At 56.5% G+C, this 23,258-nt stretch overlaps 2 protein-coding genes across 5 annotated transcripts in view; one reads left to right on the forward strand and one right to left on the reverse strand.

Annotated features, from left to right (window-relative positions):
* Positions 1 to 4,010, forward strand: part of FCHSD1 (FCH and double SH3 domains 1) — a 58,080-nt gene extending 54,070 nt beyond the window's left edge. Inside the window, exons 22-25 of one of the 3 annotated variants that reach the window (XM_045027151.1) lie at positions 501 to 706; positions 1,624 to 1,720; positions 2,368 to 2,435; positions 3,014 to 4,010. In XM_045027151.1, coding sequence (XP_044883086.1) covers positions 501 to 706; positions 1,624 to 1,720; positions 2,368 to 2,435; positions 3,014 to 3,079 — 437 coding nt within the window. In that variant the 3' untranslated portion in view covers positions 3,080 to 4,010. The remainder of the gene's footprint in view (positions 1 to 500; positions 707 to 1,623; positions 1,721 to 2,367; positions 2,436 to 3,013) is intronic. The other 2 variants (XM_045027152.1, XM_045027153.1) reach the window with 2 other exon arrangements.
* Positions 4,011 to 4,743: 733 nt separating this feature from the next.
* The window catches only part of RELL2 (RELT like 2), a 77,882-nt gene continuing 59,367 nt past the window's right edge, over positions 4,744 to 23,258 (reverse strand). The window contains exons 7-8 of one of the 2 annotated variants that reach the window (XM_045027155.1): positions 7,402 to 7,444; positions 4,744 to 5,435 (exon numbers count right to left, since the gene is read on the reverse strand). In XM_045027155.1, the coding sequence (XP_044883090.1) occupies positions 7,403 to 7,444 (42 nt within the window). In that variant the 3' untranslated portion in view covers positions 4,744 to 5,435; position 7,402. Of the gene's footprint in view, positions 5,456 to 7,401; positions 7,445 to 23,258 lie in introns of both variants that reach the window. The other variant, XM_045027154.1, reaches the window with a different exon arrangement.

The following is a 23,258-nucleotide window of genomic DNA, read 5'->3' on the forward strand; positions in this document are numbered from 1 at the left end:
GTGTCCATATGTGGGAAGAGGGGTGCCCTGGGCACACACAGCTGGGGAAGGAGTTCAGTTCCCAGGGTCCGTCCCTGGGTGATGGGGGACCAGCAGCTCTGCCTCCAGCGTGGCTGAGGGGGGCTGGCTGCTGGCTTGGCCACAGGACTGGGACCATGAACTCGCTCCTGCCTGACTCCTCTGGGACCTTTGGCCAGCGCTTCCAAGAGTGGCCCCTGACATAACAGGCCTGCCATGGGGCATGCCCAGGACCTGGTTCCCGGGGTGATCAGTACCCACAGCTCCCCCTGACCTGCAGAGCAAATGGGGGCTCCCAGCACCTCTGAAAACCCCAGTGCCTCCAGCTGGGATTGGCATTTGCCTAGTGTCCTGAGCCTTGGCACCTCTGCCTCAGTGTCCCTCAGTGTCAGCAGAATGGGCTCAGCCCGTCCCATGCTGGGTAGAGGCTCTCAATGTCTGTATGTGGTGAGCAGCTGTGTGCTCTCTCTGGTTGCCTGCAGCATGGCTGGTGCGAGCCCTCTACGATTACGAGGGGCAGAGTGTGGAGGAGCTGACCTTCCCCGAGGGAGCCATAATCCGAGTGCTCCCCAGAGAGGAGGGGGAAGTGGACGATGGCTTCTGGAAAGGTGACTTCAACGGGCGCGTTGGGGTCTTCCCTTCACTGGTGGTGGAAGAAATAACTGGAGTCATAGGAGTGGCTGGGCAGGTTGGTCTCCACTTCCCCCTTCGCCGTGCTCGGGCTTGGCTGTCTGTCTCCCCCACCCCCGTCTCCAGGATAGACTGACAGAGAAACGGGCCTCAATTCCCAGCATCGTGCCAGTGGCCTAGAGCAGTTGTAAGGGCAGACAAGGGCTCCCTGTCCCCAGCCCTCCTTAGCTAACATGGCTGCTGGCAGCTGGCTTCAGAAGTACTGACGTTCCCTAGTGTAGACAAGACCTGTGTTCCCGGTTCCTCCCAGGACCAAACCAGGGTGTGGATTGAGTTCTGCTGTATGCTTAGGAGGGGGCACAGCCTTGAATAAAGATTCCTTTCCAGGCTCTGCTCCAGGCTCATGGTCACTGAATTCCCACGGGGAGACTCTTCCCCTAGCCCGGGGACTTTGTCTGTGTGAGGCTGTGGGTGTGTGGGGCAGGTGATGGAAGGAGCCACTCTAGCCTGAGATGGGAATGGATTGCTGAGCCGGTGAGGGGGGTGGGGAGGACCAGTAAATGGCCAGGAAGGTCGTGGGAGAAGTAGGTGTGGACAAGTTGTTGGTGGGCTATGGGGAGTGTTGAGGGAGCTGTGGAGTGAGGTTGGTGGCTGTGGCGATTGGGATGTATGGCTGGGATGTTGGGGGTCTGGTGGAGGCTTCGTGGAGCACACCGGGGCACTGGAACTAGGGGTGCTGAGCGTGCAGCAGCTTGAAGTAATAGCAAGTGAATGCCTGGCTTCCGTCATGCACACGGTTACAGTTCCATGGCTTTCAGCACCTCCTCTCTAGAAATTGTCACAGCACCCCAGGTGGGTGGGAGGGGTCTCTGTGAGTGGGGGCACTCTAAGGAAGGTGTATGTGGAGGGGCAATTTCTGTAGTGTGAAAGCCCCAAAATTCTTTAATCGCAGCCTGCCTGTGCTTATATTTCCAGGGGCTCCCATCACCATCTCCTCCGGCCTTCTCCCCTCCAGTCCTTGCGCCCGGAGCTGGGCTGGGTTCCCACCCCCTTCCAGAAGTGCTGCTGGGAGGTGAGTGCCTCATGGGGTGCTGGCCTCCCAGATGGCTCCAGTGCATTGGCATAAACAGGACGCTCAGAAGGGGGCAAGACTAGGGTTGCCAGCTCTCCAGAATTGTCCTGGAATCGCCAGAAATTAAAGATTGTCATGTGTTGAAACCTCCAGGAATACGTCCCCTCAGCAAGACGGCAGGCGTTTCCTCTGTGCAGGAGCCCCCGATGGCAGCCATGGGTGGAAAGAGGGTTCCTGGTGGGAGGGGTATTGCTAGCAGGGCCGGCTCCAGACCCCAGCGCGCCAAGCGCGCGCTTGGGGTGGTATTTTGCCGGCAGGGCGGCAGGCGGGTCCGGCGGACCTTCCGCAGTCATGCCTGCGGATGCTCCACCGGAGCCGCAGGACCAGCGAACCCTCCGCAGCTGCGGGAGGTCCACTGGAGCCGCGGCTCCAGTGCACCTCCCGCAGGCATGACTGCTTGGGGCGGCCAAATTCCTAGAGCCGCCCCTGATTGCTAGGGCTGCTTGGGGTGTCTGTGTTGTGGGAGGGAACTGGTGAGGGTGGAAAGAGGCTGGGCCCAGCATCTGGGGGGGTCCCTGCTGGGCTGGTGTGCAGGCGTGTGGAGAGCAGCCCGGTGTCCTGCCATTAACGCTGGTCTGTGTTCCCAGTCTGCAGGCAGGATGGCGCAGTCAGTGGACCCAGCTCTCCGGACCTGGGAGCAGCACGCATCCGCCCGGTAAGAAGCATTTGCAGGCACAGGATGAATCACGTCTGCCCCAGGCTGGTGCTTACAAAGTGGTGTGTGAGGACAAAGGCTTCCTGGGGGGGGGGGGGGGAGAGCCTGCCTCAGCTCCCAGCAGTGTCACCCCGTTACCTCCCACCAAATGTCCAACTCTCCTCACCCTGCTCCATGCTAGCACCACAGCCATGGTCCAACCCTAGTCCCCTCGGTCTGTCCTCTCTTCCCTAGTCTCCCCCTGCGAGTCCCCCCTTACCCTCTGCGTCTCCATTGTGGCTCCGCGGTTTGAGGGCCTGCAGCCAGGGATCTCTGCTGAGCTTGGAATGTAGCACACTGCTCTCCCACGGGGACCACAGATATTGCTGTCTCTCAGCCTGGAAGCTGGGGAGGGGCCCCCATAATTACGCCTTTGCCTGGAGCAGCTTCTCCTCTCTGAGGGGTGTGTTCCTGCTCCCCATGTGCCCCATGCATGGGGAGGGAGGGTGGGGAGATGGCACGGAGCAGGGACGCGTGGGTGCAATGCAGGGGCCTTGGCCCTTTGTAATCAGTCTCTCTTTTGCTCTCTCTCTCTGCAGCTGCGAGCACCGCCTCCACCCCCTGCCAAAGCCCCAGAACCCGAGCCTGAACCCCGCATCAGCTGACGCTACCCAGCTGGGAGCACAGTGTGTCACCCGAGCAAAACTGCTGCCACCGACTTCGCCACCCAGTGGGTGCACTGGCTTCCTGCTTCTTCAGAGCCTTCCCACTCCTCCCCGGCCGGCAGCAGAAATCTGGGGACAGTCCCACGGCAGGGATGGGGGTGCTGGAGCTCACCCCTAGTGCGGCAGAGAACCTGATCAGCAGCCCAAGCTGCCTCTCTGCACCCAAATGGGCTGATCATTCTGGAGGGGTCCTGGGGGACCATAGTCCCAGGGGACTGCAGAGCACTCACAAATGCATGTTCCTCACTCCCCCAGCACTGAGGGGACTGGACAGTGGGTCCCCAATCCCAGGAGACCTGCAGCGGAGGGATGGAGAAGCACATCTGCAGCCACTTCCCCTCCAGGCAGCTGCCGGCAGGGTGCTCCCACCCCTAGGCTTGGAGTGGGAAACGCATCTGCCAGGAGGCTGGGGGCCTGTAGCCAGCGCTGTCTCCCTCCTCCTTTCACTGCCCACTTCCAACTGGCTCTCAGTTCTGCCAGACCCCCTGCCCCTGTCAAATGCTGAGCCCAGGGGCCCCTCCCAGCTGTGGGCATGTGAGGGTTAATCCTGCTCTCATGCCCATCTCACCCCTCCCTGGCTCACCTGCTGCTAGCTGGCATTTCTGCACATTCCCCCTGAAAGGCACCAAGAGACCTGCCCTGTGCCCCGTCCCCAGAGCAGGGCTGCAGGTGAGCATGGGGCAGGGCGGGAAGAACTGCACTGGGTCCCAGCGCACTGTGCCCCTCTTTCTGCTGGGCCCAGCAGCGGCTGGTTCTGCTGAGCCGCTGTGTGTTCAGGCTGGTCCCTGGCTGCCTCGGCTGCCCTCCGTTTGTGCTGGGGATGGCCTGGTCACTGGGCCCCAATAAACAGATTTCATTCTGCATGTGTGCTCAGCAGCTTTAATGGTTTCAGCTTGTCTATTTGCAGTGGGGTTAAACACCAAAGCCAGCCCCCAGCAGCTGGGCCGCGTGCTGCTCTGGTCACCACCAACACACTAGGCTACAATACACACCAATGTAGCTACAGGGAAGCTGCCTCCATCCTGCTCTGGCCACTTCTTCCTAGCTAGGCTGTGGAGGGCAGGCTGCTCCTGCCCCTCTGCTACTGGGTGAAAGCCACTTCCACACGGTCTGCCCCAGGCCATGGCCCCTGCCATGGGACCACAGAGCAGAGCTGGCCCAGGCAGCTCCCATCTGCTCGTTGGGCAGCAGCTGTGCAAGGAGCTGCTCAGAACAGGAGATGGTGCTGTTTGTGGCTCTGTCCTCGCAGAGAGACTGCAGTACCAACTCTGCCAGTCCTTGGCTGGTAATGGGCTTGGCAGTGCCCCCTGCCGGAGGTGGTGACTGACTGTCTCAGCTTGCTCTGGTGGGGCCACACACAGACAGACCCTGCCTGGGCTGCACCAGATGCCGTGCTCTGCATGGCACTTAGCTCTCCAGGCAGCAGCTGGTGCAGACACACTGCTGCTGCCATGCTGGGCTTGGCTTGCTGGGGCTGCTCACAGCAGCCCGCGCTGGTCAGTGTGTGAATCCTTGCCCTGTGCTCGGCATAGGCTGCGCTATCCCAGCTCTGGCCCCTTTGCACTCACTTCCTAGGGTGGCACCCAGCCCTGGGCTGCTGGAGACAAGAAGGGTTATGCTTGGAATGGCAGAAGCTAGGAGAGGGCAGAGCGGTTCCTCCAGGGGGTGAGCTCCGAACTCAGCACCACAAATGACTCAGAAGCACTGGGCCCCGGGTCACCCCTTGGGAGGGTGTCGCTGAAGCACCACAGCTGCGATGTGGAGCTGGGACTGGAGCCCAGTGTCTATGGCTCAGACTGTCCCTCGAGCCCCAGGGTGAAGCGCAGGGCTGAGCCGCTCTAAGTGCCCCAGCTAGGCAGGCTCACAGAGCGGGTGTCCTGCCAGTCGGCTGGTGGAGCTGGGAAGATCTGTATAGCAGCAGGGTGCAGGTTGCGGAGCTGGGCCTGCCCAGTGCACCAATGCCAGGCCCATGGGGCTGGTGGTTTCCTACCAGTGCCAGTCTGGCTGGGGAAGTGGAGGGGTTCCCCAGAGGGCCAAATGTGGGGTGTCCCCAGCGCACGGGGCAGCCTGCACTCTGAGGGAGGGCTGATGGGGGGCTGGGAGCTCAGGTGACTATTGCCGATGGGTATGAGTCTGTTACCAAGTACAGTCATTTGTTTAATGAAGCCGCGTGTCCATGCGTCGCTCTGGCCATGCCAAGCGCAGTTTAGCTCTTCTGGGCCAGGGCTTGCCTCTACTGTCCCCGCTAGGGCCCTGCTGGCTCCTCGCGCTGAGCCCGCCTTGGGGTGGGTTGTGTCTGCGTGGAAGCAGAGAGAGCTGCGAGAGGAGAGAATGAACAGAAACATCAGACATTGGCTTCAGACGGGCCCCTCTCCTCCCCAGGGCTGCCAGCTTGGCACTGCCACTGGCCCTTCAGAAGCTGGAGTCTCACGTGCTGCTGCTCTGGCTGGTGCTGGTTAAAGCTGGCACCTGAGAAACCCCCAGAGAGGCAGGACGGTCCTGGGCCATGTCTTGCCAGTCAGTAGGGAATTCCCAGCTGTAAACCTGGATTCAATCCCCCTCCCAGCCTGGCCATCGCTCCCACCTATCCTGCTGCCTCTTGCTACTGGCACTGGGCCACCCATGCCAACCTTCATCTGGCTCCTGTCTTGCCCTTTGGTTGGCAGGGCCCCTGATCTATTAGCGAGAACAGGGGTGAGCAAAGCTGGGCTAGTGTCTGGCCCTTGCTGACCCATGTCCGGGTACTTCTCCCCCAGCCCCCAGGCAACACCCTTCAGGAGCTTTGACTCTTTCCCAAGAAGGCCTGGAGCCAGCTGAGCCCTAGGCTTGCAAATCACAGCAAGTTTCTGTAGGCCAGGAGGTGGGGAGGAGGAATTCAATGCCCCCACCCCTTGTAGCTCTCCAGCCTACCAGTGCCACAAACACCAGTACCTCTGCTGGCTCCACAGGCGCCCATGGGCAGGGTTGGGGGAAAGGCCTAAGGGCATGGCATGCCATGCACAGCAGAGTTAGGAATCTGTGGGCACCGAGTGCCTGCAATAGGAGGAAATCTTGATCTAGGAGAACAAGGCCCCCACAAGGGCTGGCAGGCACAGGGGCCCAGATCTTGAGAGGTATTTAGGCTCCTAACTTCTATGGATTTCCCCATAAAGTTGTGTCCCCTGGCAACAGAGGTTCCTGTCTGCTAAGTAATTTCCTTTAGCTTTGACCGTCCCACTCGCCATGCTGGTATGCCCAGTGCTTGTGCTCTGCCTGGGCCCTGCCATGCACAGGCGTATTCTGGGTTCCTATGCCAACACAGCTGTAAGGCTGCTATGGGGAAGGCACATGGGAATGGTGAGGACGGGGATTGACAGTGTGAAGACAGAGAAGCCCCTTGTCTGCCTCAGCAATCTCAGCCCAACACACATGCTACCCTGCTATCATCACCCCACCCCCCTGTGACGTAGTTCAGGAGTCTTGTTCAGGACACCCCGCCCCAGCTAGGCCTGGCCTGAGCCACTGATGTGGTTCCTGCTGCCCTTATGTCATGGTTCAGGTGCCTCAACAGCAAAGAGAACACAGGGATGTTAGAGGGACAGAGACATGCAGCCCACTGCTGGCACCTTGCCTGCATCCAACCTGCACTGAGCCTCTGTCTCTATAGTGCGCAGCTCTGATGGCTTCCAGCCAGAGGGATCCCAGGAACTTTGGTTATGGCTTCCTCCCGTCCCCAACACTTCACTTGCCACTGAACTGCAGCTGCTTCTGCAATGGCAGACAGCAGCCTCGCACGGGCATGGAGAATGTTGTGTCTGGCTGAAAATGCAGTGGCAGGTCTAGAGAAACAGAATGTAACTACACAAGCTGGAATTGGGCCAGGAGGATGCAGCTGATTTTCCTACTCCTGAGAAAAGTACAAGGACATCTTTAACCACCACAAGAGTGTTACACCATCCCACCTCAGCTACCCGAGGGCACTGGGGGTCAGTGCTGCCTGAGGGAGGTGTGTGCCTACTGCATCAGCAATTCCATTTCTTGCCGCACCCGGGAATTCCTTGGAGCTCTCTTACACAGTTGTTTGCAAGGCCAGCGCCTGCTTGGCTTGTGACAGTAGTGAGACTCACAACCTGAGAGAGTGTGGCTGCCCATCAGAGTTACATCCTGCCTCATTGACACATGTCCATACACAAACATGCGCACACACATGGACACATGTGCATGGACATACGCACACACTCTGCTCTGGTCCCTGCTGCCAGTAGCTAGAAGGTGGCACTTACGTCACACAGTCACTCCTGGGTCCTGCGCTGCAGAGTTCTGCTCCTGAGGGAAAGGCAGACAGAAACATGAGAGACAAGACCAGAGAGCATTTTGTAGCTCATGCTACACAAAGGAGATGGGGACTGCTGCAGGTTAGGATAGGGGACACTGGCAGAGCTATGCAGAGGCCCCCTTGCAGTGAACAAGCTGTGTCGAGTCAGGTCCAGCGGTGGCACTGTGTGAGGACTGGTGTGGTAAATTTGCCAACCAATATACACGTAAGCAGGGTCTGAATGAATGCTTCCCTGACAGCTAGCTGGGAGGCGAAGAGACTTGGGTGTGTTTATGTAAATACAGTTTGCTCCTGTTCTGTTTACGTATTCAGAAGAATACAGTGGTGTCAAACTGGTGTTGGGTACACATCACCTTAGTACTGAATGCAGGGGTAGTGAAATATGGTTACCAATGTTGTAATTGTTGTAGGAATACAGGAAAGCAGGACTGTGCGTAACCTGTCCCAAAGGGGTGGGGGGGCACACTTGAAATAACCTTGTGAAAGCAGGGGTTTGAATGTCTGAGGCTTGGGACCTTGGTGGGGGCTGTATAATAAGAACAGTTGTACTGGGTCAGACCAAAGGTCCATATAGCCCAGTATCTGTCTACCGACAGTGGCCAATGCCAGATGCCACTCCTCCTCCCCTCCCAGCTAGCTGTCAGGGAAACATTCATTTGGACCCTGCTTACATACAAGGTCACCTGTGACCAGTGAGTGAAAGTGTGTAAAGTATCACACTAGCCTGTTATCAGAGGGGTAGCCATGTTAGTCTGTATCCACAAAAACAACAACTAACATTTATTTGGACATAAGCTTTTGTGGGTAAAGCCCCACTTCTTCAGATGCAACTAATCTATAACAGTCACTGTTGTTAGAAAAACTAAAGTCCAAACAAAATGTCCTCCGAGCACTAGGGCTGTGCAAGGGTCAGGCCTGGTGAACAAGCCAAGCATGGGACCGGAAATCAATAAATCAGAACTGGTGTCTTGGCACTTAGGCCTAATTGGTGAACAAAATACTGAGGGGATGGGCTATTTCTCCCACCCCTCCTCTTTGGGGGGGGGGTCTTACAAGAAAGGCTGTTTGTGGGGGGAAAGGCAGAAGAAGCTGTCTGAAAACAACTGCTGGCTGTGAGGAAGGAAAAGCACGAGCTTTATCCTCATGGCTGCCATCCCCACACACACCATCTCCTGGGACCCTAGAATCGACCCTAACACTGCTGGGCCTTTGTCCTGCCTAGACTGGGCCAGTAAGAGGGACCCAGATGAAATCATCCACCCACACAGTCTTTTCCTTCCCCACCTTCATGGGTGGCAGGTGACCCCCCCCTTCATGGAGGCTAGACCTGCGACCCTGCCCCTTCCGCACAAGACCCCCGTGACCGGAGCCCTGAGACACCCCCCCACACACACAACTTCTGTGGCCAGAGAAGCCCTGGGACAGCCAGAACCCTGAGCCCCTTCACACACACCCACCAGAGTCCTGGGCCTGCCCCAGCCAGCCAACCAGCGTGGGCCAGCCTGGGGCCAGAGCAGCCCCAGTTGCGTCAATGGGCCCAGGGCTGGAGCAGCCTCAGCCCAGCATCCTGCAGCGGCGGCTACAGCCGGAGAAGGCAGAGCCTTCCCCAGCCTATTATACCCACTGCCCATATGCACCTTATTTCTTCATTTTCCTCTCTCTCTCTCCTTTTGACTTCTGTTTAATCAAAGTCAGCCAAGCCTGTATATTTTGCAATGCTGCTGAGAGGCTGTGACCAGAAAGAAGCAGCTCAAAACAATGCCCTAAACAGCCTGATGCTGGTACAAGTTTGGCAGGTCTCAAAGATGCTGATCACGGCCTGTGTTTTTCTAGCAGTAAGTTTGCAAGTGAAAGTAAACTCCAGAGCCAGAAACTGCATTTTTTTGTCTTTGCTGGTCTTGTCTCTCCCCTTTTGTGTGTGTTTGTGTGACAGAATACACCGCTGTGTTCACACACTAGGGTACTAGGCTTTGTACAAGGTATGGCTTGTATCCTTTGAAAACTCATAATTTGCTGGTCAGTATAGTCCTGGTAAAATATGTGCGGCAACACTGTATGAGAAGTTACAAGATTCCCCTGTGTGATGTTATGAACATATGTTCCAAACCACACAGCTCTGCGCAAATGGAAGCTGGCAAACAGCGCTGTCCTAAACAAAGGAATGTGTGCTCTGCTTAATTTGCATGTAAGCAGTAAACAGAGTCATCAAGCAGGGAGGGGAAACAAAGGAAGTACAAACAGGTGAAAAAACCAGCAGGGAACATCCTTCCACATGCACTCTTTGGCTCCTGGATCTCAGCTGGAAATGTTTTGCAAGAGGGGGACTGAAGCTATAAAAAGGAGGGGAAAACACCTCAAGACACCTGCCTCCTCCAATTGTATTCTCTGCACCTGAAGGGGAGGAAAAAAAAAAAAAAAAAAGGGAAGCAGCTGATAAACTCTGGGGGAGAGCTTGTGACCTACCGTGTTTTGTCAGTAACACAGTTGACAACATAGGGTGAGAAAATTTGCTTTGAATCTAATGCAGTTTAAGTTAGGCATCAGGAAGTATTTTATCTTTATTTGTCTTGAAAGCATTTCTGACTTTTATGCCTCATGACTTGTATGCACTTAAATCTCTCTCTTTGTAGTTAGTAAACTTGTTTTAGTGTCTGATCTAATCCAGTGTGCTCAAGCTTCAGTGCCTGGGTACCAAAATTTGGGGTAACAAGTTGTGTGTACTTTGGTTTCTCTTCAGATCGTATAAATTTTTTGCCTTTTCCTTTCAAGGAATAGTGGACTGGCTATATTTGCATTTGCAGGAGTGGATGGGGTAGTACAGGACATGTTTCTGGGGGGCCGAATTTGGGACCGGGAGTGTGCTGGGCTCACTCTGGGGAGTCTTTAAGGCTGGTTGGCTGCAGCACACAGAGACATGGCTGGGAGTGACTGGCAGGCTGAAGTCAGTTTGTGAGCAAGCAGGCTGTGTAAAGGGCACCCCAGGTTAGAGGGTGGGGTGACCCAGCTGCTTATTGGGCTGGATTGTGCCCAGGGAGGTCACAGTTTGGCTTGTCTTGTCTTTTAGACTTTACCAATGCCAGCTCCAGCCCCAGAGATTTCCCTACACTGCCCCTAGGTGGGGGTGTACACCCCCCTTGAATTTCCCCAACCCCACCTCCCACCCCACCCCACTTTTGTGAACTAGTTACATGTTATGTTGCCAATTTAGTGATTGTTTGGAAATTTGAATTGAAATTAAAACATTAATACACACTTTAAAAGCATATACACATTTTATCATACACTGTATCTGAAAAAAGTATAATAGATTTGAAAAGTAAGAACATAGATTAGCTTCCTTATACAGCTGTTGTTGTTTTATGACAATGTCAGTGCATTCATTTCAGTGATGTTGGCCAACCTAATAATTTGAAATGATGTTTTTTGTAAGCAAAGTCTAAATGAGCTCTCCCTGACAGCTAGTGATGAGCTGGGGCTCGGGGGAAAGGCTTCAGGACAAGATTGTATTTACAGTCACACCTAATCTACCCTAGGTATCCAGCAAACAGAGCTGCATTGCCAAAGTGATAGATTTTTGGCTGGGGTTGGGTTTCAAATCACTTGAATACAGGGGTAATGAAATGTTGTTGTATGACTAAAGGGCAGTAGAACTGTACTTAGCTTGTGCTGATTGAGGGCATCAAGAGAGGGTTGGGACAGGTGTTTTGCTTGATAGTCTGCCTGAGTCACCAGTACTATTTGACCTGCCCCTCTCCACTGTTTAAAGACAGAGCTGATGTTAAGTGACCACTCCAGCTGAAATCACTGATAAGCAGGTCTAAGTGCTTAGACTTGCTGTGGGATAGTCTTCCTGTGGAAGAGATGGCCCAGTCTACACTAGCAGTGAGGTTCCTCCACTGAGAGCTCAGCTGAAATCACTGAGAGCTGGGTGGAACCTCAAGAGACCAACTCGCAGAAGTCACAGTAGCAGGTGGCAGCAGAAGGTGATGGTGCAGGACCATTGGCAACAGAGCGCTCGAGTGAACGGTGGCACAATGAACAACAGTGGCCAGAGCGAACAGTGAGAGGAACGATCAAGGTGCCTTCTTGCCCCCCACCTGGGAGGTGAACTCATGTGAAAGCAGGTCTGAATTCTGAGTCTCCCCTGACCAAGGACAACACCAGTGACTGTTAAATGAGGCTGTTAAGAATGCTGGAGACACAACACAGTTCATGTGAACACACATGGCTGTGACATCATACTTTCTATTTAAGCAAGAGATACCACACACTACAAACTGGAGGCCAATGTTAAGTGCATTGTCACTTGCTCATCCTGAAGTTGAACAGTGGTTCCAAACAAGACCAGCAAATGCTCACTATCTTTCTGCAAGAAACTCAACTGACTGACTAGAAGCACATGGTGCAACAGTGAAAGACTCAACAGTTAAAAAAGTGAAGAATTCTCTCACCACATTCAAAAAATTTGCATACATGGCTGATGAACGGGCAAGTATTAAGTCATTGTGTATATTATCTTGATGTCAGTGGTAGGCCAGTAGATGCAGCCAATGTGTCTTCTATAACTTGAACATCTAGAAATGCATCTGTGATAACCCACATCTTAGAGTTAAATGCTTGTCAATTGGACCTCAAACAGATGGCTGCTTGTGCATTTGATGGAGCTGCAAACTTCTCTGGAAGACATGATGGAGTACAAGCTTTGCTCAGAGAAAAGTGTAGCCCTAAACTCTTCTATACACACTGCAGAGGCCATCTACTCCAACTAGTATGAGCTGCAGACTCTTCAAAAGACATTTTAAAAGCTATACATTTAATGTCTTCATTATATTCTTTTTTTAACAAGAGTCCAAAAAGACTGAATATCTTGGGAAAAAATAGAAGATGCACTGGGACTGAAATTTAAATTAGTCCAACCTGGGAAAACTCTCTGGCTTTCTCATGAGCGATCCTTGGCTGTTGTCTTGAAATTACTCCAGCCGTTATTACTGGCTTTGGAAAGTATCTACCAAAATGGGATGGATCTAAGTAGTGAGGCTGGTGGATTATGTTTGCTACTACGTTCAGAGAAGACTATTGCCATTCTCTTTCTTGTAAGTCTACTGTTGAAACCACTTGGGTCATTAAACAATGCCATCCAGGCATCTGCTACAACAGTAGTAGATCCTTGTCCAGCAATAGAAGCTACATTTGGACCAATCAGAGAGCTATCCATTGAAAAAGTACTAGAAGAAGCAAAGACTTCAGTCCAGAAGTTGACTAATGAAGGCATTTATATTGAATTCTTAAGTGAAGATGACAAGAAGTGTTTGTTAAGACAACTGAAAAAGTACAGACTTGATTCTTAAAAATCTATAACAGCAACTTCTAGATTCTACTCAACCTCTATGTAGCTTTTACAGATCCCTGTCCTATAAAAAACTGACAGTTGAGTGGAGTGAGGCAGCCCCATTGCTGGTAGTGCCATGTGCTCAGGACAGAATAGAGAATTTGAACACAAAAAGAAGTAGGAATTCATCTCTTGCTACTCCCAGTCACAACAGCTACAGTTGAGTGTTCTTTTTTCATCACTGAATAGAATTTTGTGTTCTGAAAGAAGTCAGCTTCTGCCTGATCATGTGAATGAACTAATGAGCATATCAATCAAAGGAATGGAAGTACCGGACACACAAGAAGCTACCAAAGATGAATGCACTGCATTCAAGAAGTTCATTAACAGAGTTGTGCAACATTATAACAAGAAACCAAGAAGGATGTAGAAGTAGTGCTTCATAGAAGGCTTGAGTAGCCAACTTTAATTTGTGTGATTTTTAAAACGAGTTACATCTAATTAAATGATCATGAAGCATCTTTCAGTTTTTACTATGGTGCCATACAGTCCACCTTCACCACCACAGTCTCAGCCCTCATCGGCCCTGACCCCACCCTCTGTAAATTCAAACACCTCCCCCCAGTTTCAATTCCTGGGGAAAACACTGTCCAGCCCATTTCCATGTCCTTTTTCTTGTCCCCCCCAAAAGGACACTTATTATCATTTTAAAAGGCTGTCACATGTGAGGAGTTCTTCTTCGAGTGATTGCTCATATCCATTCCAGTTAGGTGTGTGCGCACCGCGTGCACGTTAGTCGGAAGACTTTTACCCTAGCAACCCCAGTGGGTCGGCTGAGCGCCCCCTGGAGTGGCGCCATAACAGCACCGCATATATACCTCAGCCGACCCACCCGACCCTCAGTTCCTTCTTACCAGCCGTGTCGGTCGTTGGAACAGTGGAGTGCAGCTTGTCTGACCTCCGCTTCCCTAGCTTCCTCATAGTTTTTCTCTGTAAAATTTGTACATAGTTAATATCTTAGCTTAGGTTTTCTTGTTTTTGATAGTTTAAATCAGTTTAGTGTTAGATAGTTAGCGGGTTCGGGGGTTAGCCCCACCCGCTCCCGGGACCGGAGCGTATGCCCGGCTCCCCGGGTTTCAAGCCGTGTTCTGCCTGCCGCAGGCCTATGCCTACAGGAGATCCTCATAGCTCCTGTTTGAAGTGCTTAGGAGAGTCGCACTTATCTACTAAGTGCCCAATTTGCAAGGCTTTCAAGCCTCGCACAAAGAGGGAAAGAAACATTAGGCTTAAACAGCTCCTAATGGAGGCAGCCTTAACCCCTCCGGCCGCGGCACCGCCCGCTGTCCCTCTGGACTCTCGCAGCGCCGCCACGGCGCCGGGCCACTCTGCTGTGCCACCGAAAGCGCCATCGGCACCGAAACCGGCCCAAAGACACTCTCTCTCGCTGAAGGCGAAGAAGGGAAAGGCCGCTGCCTCTACGGCACCACCGGCTCCGAAGCACCAGAGTGCGCCCCGTCCAGACCGCCCGGCACCAAAACCTGCCGCGGCACCGGTTCCTCCGCCGCAGACGCTTCTGCTGGCACCGGCGACTCCGGCCCCTCAAAGGCCGTCGAGCCCGGCACCTGTGACCTCCCCGGCTCCGGCCGCGGTAGAGATTCCACTGCCGTCAACTCCGGAGACCTTCGTGGCAGCACGGGACCTTATCGCCTTGACAGACCCGGCTGTGCCACCGCCCCCGGCGCCGCCGGTGCGGGCGCCCCGCTCCATGGGCAAGCCGTCAATGTTTAAGCCACCTGCCGGCACCGACTCTGACCGGCACCGTTCCCATTCCCGCCACCGCTCACGCTCTCGATGCCGATCTCGATCTGGGCACCGATCGCAACGCCGCTCGCAGTCCCGGCACCGCTCCACTACGCGGCACCGGTCAGACTCGCAGCACCGGTCATTCTCCCGCTCTCCTACTCGTCATTCCCGGCACCGCTCAAGCTCTCGGTACCGATATGGCCGCCGCTACTTGCGGAGTCACTCCCGGCACCGGTCATGGAGATCCCAGTCGACCTCCCGGCACCGTACCGGTCGCAGGTCCCATTCTCGCTCCTGCTCTCGATATCGGGATGCCTCCCGGCACCGGTCACCACAGAGGTGGGAAATGCGCTCCGTGGGCACTTCGGCGCAAGGGTTATCTGCTCCACCCTGGCCCTCTCGACACGCCTCGGCCTCTTCACACGCTGATAGCTACTACGTCGACGACCATGACCCTCAGGTCCCTTCGGGAGCTTTACATCAGTCCCATTACGCGGACCAGGACCCTCATCAGTGGGGTTATTGGACCCCTTGGGCCTACCACCAAGCCCAGGGTGCTCCTCTACCCACCACGCATACCGTGCCACACGAGTCATGCATCCCGGAGGCTACTGTAAACCGCCCCCCGGTTGACACTGAGGCACCATTGGGCGCAGAGGAAGGTATTCAGCCTGTTCAGGAACCTCTGGAGCAGGAAGCATTGCAGGTTCCAGACGCTGACCGGGACACCATCATGCCCGGAATTTCTTCTTCCTCCTCTTCCCCCGATGAGGCAGTGGCGGGGTCGTCATCGACAGGTCCCCCGCCAACTGACTTACGGGCGCACCAAGAGCTCCTTCGCAGGGTGGCACTGCGCATGGATCTCCAGGCTGAGGAGGTATCGGAAGTGAACGATCTGATAGTGACCATTTTGTCCGCGGACGCTCCAACCCACATAGCTCTCCCCTTCATAAAGACTATCCAGGCTAATGCTGATACCATAGGGCAGACTCCGTCCTCTATTGCGCCCACAGCCCGAGGGGTGGAACGCAAGTACATGGTCCCTTCCAAGGGATATGAGCATTTGTATGTGCACCCTGTCCCCTCGTCGTTGGTGGTGCAGTCTGTCAACGACAAAGAGCAACACGGCCAGCAAGGCCCGGCTCCTAAGTCGAAGGAAGCCAGGCGAATGGACTTGCTTGGTCGCAAGGTCTACTCTGCCGGTGCCCTGCAGATCCGAGTGGCTAACCAGCAGGCCTTGCTGAGCCGGTACGGGCATGACACTTGGGCTGAGGTAGAGAAATACAAAGAGCTCCTGCCTCAGGATTCCCGACAGGAGTTCGCAGCCTTCGTAGAGGAAGGTAAAAAGGTAGCGCACACCTCGTTACACGCCTCCTTAGACGCAGCTGATTCGGCGGCATGTACTGTAGCCTCGGGCGTTACCATGCGCCGGATCTCTTGGCTCCAGAGTTCGACGCTCCCTCCTGAGGTTCAATACACCATTCAGGACCTTCCTTTTGATTCAAAGGCGCTCTTCTCGGAAAAGACGGACTCCAGACTCCAAAATCTAAAGGACAACAGGGTTATCATCTGTACTTTGAGGATGCATACCCCGGCTACCCAGAGGCGTCCGTTCCGCCCCCAGTTTAACCGCCCTAACTATATGCCTTGCTACAGGCAAGACTCTGGTCGGCGACGGGGTTGCGGGGGATGTAGGCGACAGCCTGGCAACCAACCGTCCCAAGGGCGAACCCCCTCGAAACCACCGGGGCCTAAACCATCTTTTTGAAGATGCGCCTGGGGACGGCATACCAGCTCTTTCTCCAAATTCCTCCCTGCCTTTTTCCAACCGCCTTTCCTATTTCCTCCCAGCGTGGGCCCGGCTGACCACCGATGCCTGGGTCCTACGCACTGTGGAACGTGGTTACCAACTCCAATTCGTTTCACCCCCACCTTCCCACCCTCCTTCCCGGTCCCTCTTCAGGGACCCCTCTCACGAGCATCTCCTCTTACAAGAGGTGCACTCGCTCCTAGCCATCGAAGCGGTCGAGAAGGTTCCGGACGCGGAACGGGGCAAGGGGTTTTATTCCCGTTATTTTTTGATCCCCAAGTCCAAAGGAGGTCTTCGACCCATCCTCGACCTGCGAAACCTCAACGCATACATGCTGAAGGTGAAGTTCCGCATGGTATCCCTCGGGACCATTATCCCTTCTTTGGATCCGGGAGACTGGTATGCCACCCTCGATATGAAGGACGCTTATTTTCATATCGCTATCTTCCCACCGCACAGACGCTTCCTCCGCTTCACAATCGCTCACCTACACTTCCAGTTTGTGGTACTCCCCTTCGGCCTCTCCATGGCCCCAAGGCTGTTCACGAAGTGCATGGCCGTTGTCGCCGCCCACGAAGTGCATGGCCGTTGTCGCCGCCCACCTCCGTCAGCGCGGCATCTCCGTTTTTCCCTACATGGACGACTGGCTCATCAGGGGGGACTCGCAGGCCACAGTCCAGCAACATGTCGCAGAGATCAAGGACTTATTCACGCACCTAGGCCTAGTTCTCAATATAGAGAAGTCCACCTTAGTTCCAACTCAGAGGTTGGATTTTATTGGCGCGAACCTGGACTCATCCCTAGCCAGAGCCTATCTACCGCAGCTCCGGTTCCAGGCCCTTACGCAGCTAATCCGCGCCCTTCAGGCCTCTCGGATGTCCTCGGCCCGTGCTTGTCTCCGCCTCCTCGGTCATATGGCGGCTTGCACGCACGTCACTCCGTTTGCCAGGCTCCGCCTCCGCCCACTTCAGCTGTGGCTCCACTCCAGATACCGCCCATACAGGGACCCTCTGGATACCCTACTCACCATTCCAGCGGGTGTCCTTCAATCCCTGGATTGGTGGCTGACCCCTTCCCACGTATGTGCGGGGGTCCCATTCCAGGCTCCTCATCCTACCCTGTCCCTGACAACGGACGCCTCGTCCCTTGGATGGGGAGCCCATCTCAGCGCTCTTCGTACTCAAGGCCTTTGGTCACTGCAGGAATTGAGCATGCACATCAATGTCAGGGAGTTCCGGGCAGTGCGCCTGGCATGCCAGGCGTTCCAAACTCACCTCCACGGCCGTTGTGTCTCGGTCTTTGCCGTTGTGTTGTCCGTAATGTACTATATCAACAAGCAAGGCGGGACCCGTTCTTCCCCCCTCTGCGACGAGGCGATGCTACTGTGGGAATTCTGCATAGCCCACTCGATACATCTAGTGGCGTCGTTCCTCCCTGGCGTCAAGAACACCATCGCCGATCGCCTGAGCAGGTCCTTTCTCTGCCACGAGTGGTCGTTGAGAGCAGACATCGCTCATGCCATTTTCCAACGGTGGGGATTTCCCCATGTAGACCTGTTTGCATCCCGATTGAACCGCAAATGCCAGGAGTTTTGCTCCTTTCAAGCCCTGGCACCGGGATCTCTGTTGGACGCGTTTCTCCTTCCATGGACTCGTCACCTGTTCTACGCCTTTCCTCCGTTTCCCCTCATACACAAGGTCCTGCTGAAGCTCTGACGGGACAAGGCACGTCTCATCTTAATTGCGCCAGCGTGGCCCAGGCAACACTGGTTCACCACGCTGCTCCGTCTGTCGGTAGCCAGCCCAATTCCTCTGCCGTTTCACCCAGATCTTATAACACAAGATCACGGCACTCTCCGTCACCCAGACCTGCCAGCCCTCCACCTCACGGCGTGGCTCCTGAGTGGCTAGACCCACCGTACACCGTTTTTCATAAGGACAAGGTGCAGCTACGACCACATCCGGCATTTCTCCCGAAGGTAGTGTCCGCGTTCCACAATAACCAGGACATCTTCCTTCCAGTTTTCTTTCCAAGGCCTCACGCATCCCTGCAAGAGCAACGACTTCACTCCCTCGATGTTCGCAGGGCGTTGGCTTTCTATGTTGATCGGACAAGACCGTTCCGCAAATCCCCGCAACTGTTTGTGGCGATTGCTGACCGGATGCGAGGTCTTCCTGTCTCATCGCAGCGAATCTCCTCATGGCTCACAGAGTGCATACGCACCTGCTATAACTTGGCTAATGTCCCCTTGGGCCATCTCACCGCCCACTCTACCAGGGCCCAGACGTCCTCCACTGCCTTTCTGGCGCAAGTACCAATACAAGAGATATGCCGAGCGGCGACCTGGTCGTCTGTCCATACTTTCGCCTCGCACTACGCCCTGGTCCAACAGTCGAGAGATGACGCAGCCTTTGGCTCTGCGGTCCTGCATACCGCCGCGTCTCACTCCGACCCCACCACCTAGGTAAGGCTTGGGAATCACCTAACTGGAATGGATATGAGCAATCACTCGAAGAAGAAAAAACGGTTACTTACCTTTGTAACTGTTGTTCTTCGAGATGTGTTGCTCATATCCATTCCACACCCACCCTCCTTCCCCACTATCGGAGTAGCCGGCAAGAAGGAACTGAGGGTCGGGTGGGTCGGCTGAGGTATATATGCGGTGCCATTATGGCGCCACTCCAGGGGGCGCTCAGCTGACCCACTGGGGTTGCTAGGGTAAAAGTCTTCCGCCTAACGTGCACGCGGCGCGCACACACCTAACTGGAATGGATATGAGCAACACATCTCGAAGAACAACAGTTACAAAGGTAAGTGTAGCGGGCCGGTGTGGCTCCCCTCCTCCCCGGAGAGGGTTGAGCCCCGGACACAGGAAGGGGCGGGGCTACAGCAGGGTGAGCCCGCCCCTCAGAGGGTCAGGCGGCGACCCGGAAGAATAAAAGCCGGGCCTCCCAGCTCAGTCAGCTCTCAGCCACCGGGGAGAGCAGACCTGCCTGAGGGAGCTCCTACCGGAGGAACCACTGGAGCCCCGAGCGACTGCCTGGACTGGACGGAGAGCACCCTACCTCGCTCCTGGGAAGACCAGCCGGAACTCCCCCGCGCCACCTACGACGAGGAGCCCGGGGGAACGCCCCAGCTGCCATGCTGTTACCCCGAGGAGCCCCCGGGGCAGGATTGGCTGGACTTCCCTAAGGACCTACCAGACCTACCCCCCAGCCCGGGTTGGGACGAGCCCATGCAGTGGGACTTCCCGGGGCGAGACGCCGTGGACCAGGTAGGCCAAGAGGGGGATAGTGGAAGTGGCCCGGGGGCAGCTGACCTCAGTCAGGCTGCTGACCAGACTGAACCCATGTCAGTGTGTTGCGGTCAGGATCCCCACTGACCGGCAGCGGTGAGGACCGCTGCCTAGGGCCCCGGGCCGGGACACAGTGGAGTGGGTGGGCCTGTGTCCCCCCCTGCCACCCCACTCACGGGTGGCAGTCGTCCCCCTCTACCTACTGGCTCAGCCTGCCGCAAAAGGCCTGAGCCCCTGTACTGTTTGCTACTGGCTCAGCCTGCCACAAGAGGCCTGAGCCCCTGTACTGTTTGCTACTGGCTCAGCCTGCCACAAGAGGCCTGAGCCCCTGTACTGTTTGCTACTGGCTCAGCCTGCCACAAAAGGCCTGAGCCCCTGTACTGCTTGCTACTGGCTCAGCCTGCCACAAGAGGCCTGAGCCCCTGTACTGTTTGCTACTGGCTCAGCCTGCCACAAGAGGCCTGAGCCCCTGTACTGTTTGCTACTGGCTCAGCCTGCCACAAGAGGCCTGAGCCCCTGTACTGTTTGCTACTGGCTCAGCCTGCCACAAGAGGCCTGAGCCCCTGTACTGTTTGCTACTGGCTCAGCCTGCCACAAGAGGCCTGAGCCCCTGTACTGTTTGCTACTGGCTCAGCCTGCCACAAGAGGCCTGAGCCCCTGTACTGCTTGCTACTGGCTCAGCCTGCCACAAGAGGCCTGAGCCCCTGTACTGCTTGCTACTGGCTCAGCCTGCCACAAGAGGCCTGAGCCCCTGTACTGCTTGCTACTGGCTCAGCCTGCCACAAGAGGCCTGAGCCCCTGTACTGCTTGCTACTGGCTCAGCCTGCCACAAGAGGCCTGAGCCCCTGTACTGCTTGCTACTGGCTCAGCCTGCCACAAAAGGCCTGAGCCCCTGTACTGCTTGCTACTGGCTCAGCCTGCTACCCAAGGCCTGAGCCCCTGTACTGCTTGCTACTGGCTCAGCCTGCTACCCAAGGCCTGAGCCCCTGTACTGCTTGCTACTGGCTCAGCCTGCTACCCAAGGCCTGAGCCCCTGTACTGTTTGCTACTGGCTCAGCCTGCCACAAAAGGCCTGAGCCCCTGTACTGTTTGTTACTGGCTCAGCCTGCTACCCAAGGCCTGAGCCCCTGTACTGTTTGTTACTGGCTCAGCCTGCTACCAAAGGCCTGAGACCTATTTAGACTGTTTGTCGCCCAGCCCCTGCACCAGGGGGCCTGGGCCTGTCCTAGCCTTAAAGAGACAGGACAGAACCCCTGTGAGACAAGCGGGCCGGTGTGGCTCCCCTCCTCCCCTCAGAGGGTTGAGCCCCGGACCCACCTGTTACAAGTGGCACCTGACCAGGGACTGTGATCCCTTGCCCCTGTGAGAAGGGGCCGGTGAGAGGGCGGCGGACCGCCCCTCTTAGCCAGGAAGATGGAGACTGACCGGCTGTTCCAGCTGCTGGTGGAAAGCTAGGAGCGGCAACAGACGGCTCAGCTCCTACAACAGCAGCAACAGCATGCCGCCCAGCTGGAACAGCAGCGGCAGCGAGACGCAGCCCAGCTCCAGCAGCAGCAACAGCAACAGGTAGCTCAGCTAGAGCAGCAACAGCAGCTGGTGCAGCAGCTTGGGACCCAGCTGCAGCACCTCCTCGGGCCCGCCCCCCGCCCCGCTGAATGGCCCGCGGGGGAGGGCACGGGGGGGGGTCCGCGTCTGGCGACCCCCCTGCGTCTGACCAAGATGGGCCCAGATGACGACCCGGAAGCCTTCTTGGTCACTTTTGAGCGGGTGGCCCTCGTGGCGGGATGGGCAAGAGACCAGTGGGCCACCTTGCTGGCCCCCTATTTGACCGGGACGGCCCAAGCAGCCTACCGGGGGCTGGCGACCGAAGAAGCCCGCGACTACGACCGCGTGAAGGCTGCAGTCCTAGACGCTTTGGACATTAGCCCGGAGACGTTTAGGCAGCGATTCAGGCGACATACCTACCCGGCGGGAGCCCGTCCCCGCATGGTGGCCCAGACCCTGAAGGAGGCCTGCCGTAGGTGGCTGCAGCCAGACGTCAGGACGGCGGAGGAGGTCACCGAGCAGGTGGTGTTGGAGCAGTTTGTTCACACCCTGCCGGCCAAAGGCAGGGCCTGGGTACTCCGCCACCGACCGAAGACCTTAGCGGACGCCGTCGCGCTCATGGAGGGCTTCCTGGCTGCTGAAGCCTCGATAGGGCCCACCTTCCGGCCACCTACCTCGGGGCCCGAACGACCCCGGGACGAGAAGAGGGCGTCGAACATGCCCCACCCACGAGGCCCAGATCACGGGCCGGGACCCCGACAGGGAACCCTGACTCCAAGCTGGGAAGCAGCCCCCCGGCTGACTACCCCGGCCTTCACCCAGGGAGCGCCCAAGGTCCGGCGGAGCCCCCCCCGAAGTACCAGAACAAGCCTTCCCCGGAGTGGACGCCCTGAGCTCGGTCCCTGCTTTAGATGTGGGAAAGCAGGACATGTACAACGAGACTGTCCTGAGATGGATTGCAGTTTCGGGCAGGTTTACGTAGGGGCCAGCCGGGCCCGCCGGGCGGAGGCCCCCAAGCTGATAATCCCGGTGACGGTTGAGAACCAGACCACACAGGCCCTGATCGATTCAGGGTGCGGCCAGACCCTGGTCCGCCAAACTCTGGGACCACCGGCCGACCCCCGTCTGACGCCGATACAATTACAATGCGTCCATGGAGATGTCCGACCTTACCCGAGTGCCTGGGCCCAGCTAACGGTGGGAGGCATTACCCGGCGGGTAGTCGTCGGTCTGGCGCCCGGCCTGGCCTATCCTGTGATTCTGGGGCGAGATTGGCCCTCATTTGAAGAGGTCCTCAGGGCAACGCCGGGGTTGGCTGCTGAACCCCGGGGACCTCCACCAGAGGCGGGGCAGGCGGGTGAGGAGAGTGAGGGAGGAGACCAAGAAGGTCAGGGGCCGCCGGGACCAACTCCCTCAGCACCTCGCTTCGATACAGACTTTTGCCGCGACCAGCGGTCGGACCCAACGCTTAGCCGGGCCTACCAACAACTTGCGGCCGTCGACGGCTCCGTAGTGGATTCTCATCGGGCCACGCAGTGGCCTCATTTCGAGCTGCGGCGAGATCGGCTCTACCGCATCGATCGAGACCCACGCACCCGGGAACCCTTGACGCAGTTGCTGGTACCCCGTTGTCACCGCAGGGCCGTGATGCAGTTGGCCCACGATGTGCCTGCCGCCGGGCATCTGGGGCAAGAAAAGACCCTCGCCCGAATCCTGGCGCGGTTCTTTTGGCCCGGTATCCATCAAGAGGTGAAGCAATATTGTACCTCCTGTCCCGAGTGCCAGCTGGCCGCACCGCCTAGGGTATCCAAGGCCCCCTTAGTCCCTATGCCAGTCATCGAGATCCCCTTTGAGCGGGTCGCCATGGACCTGATAGGTCCGCTTCCCCGAAGCGCGGCCGGCTTCCAGTATGTTCTCGTCCTCGTGGACTACGCCTCCCGCTTCCCCGAGGCCGTTCCCCTGCGGAGCATCACCGCCCGGACCATTGCGGGGGAACTGATGAAGATTTTTGCCCGAGTAGGG

This window comes from Mauremys mutica, chromosome 8, assembly GCF_020497125.1.
Source record: "Mauremys mutica isolate MM-2020 ecotype Southern chromosome 8, ASM2049712v1, whole genome shotgun sequence".
NCBI lineage: Eukaryota > Metazoa > Chordata > Testudines > Geoemydidae > Mauremys > Mauremys mutica.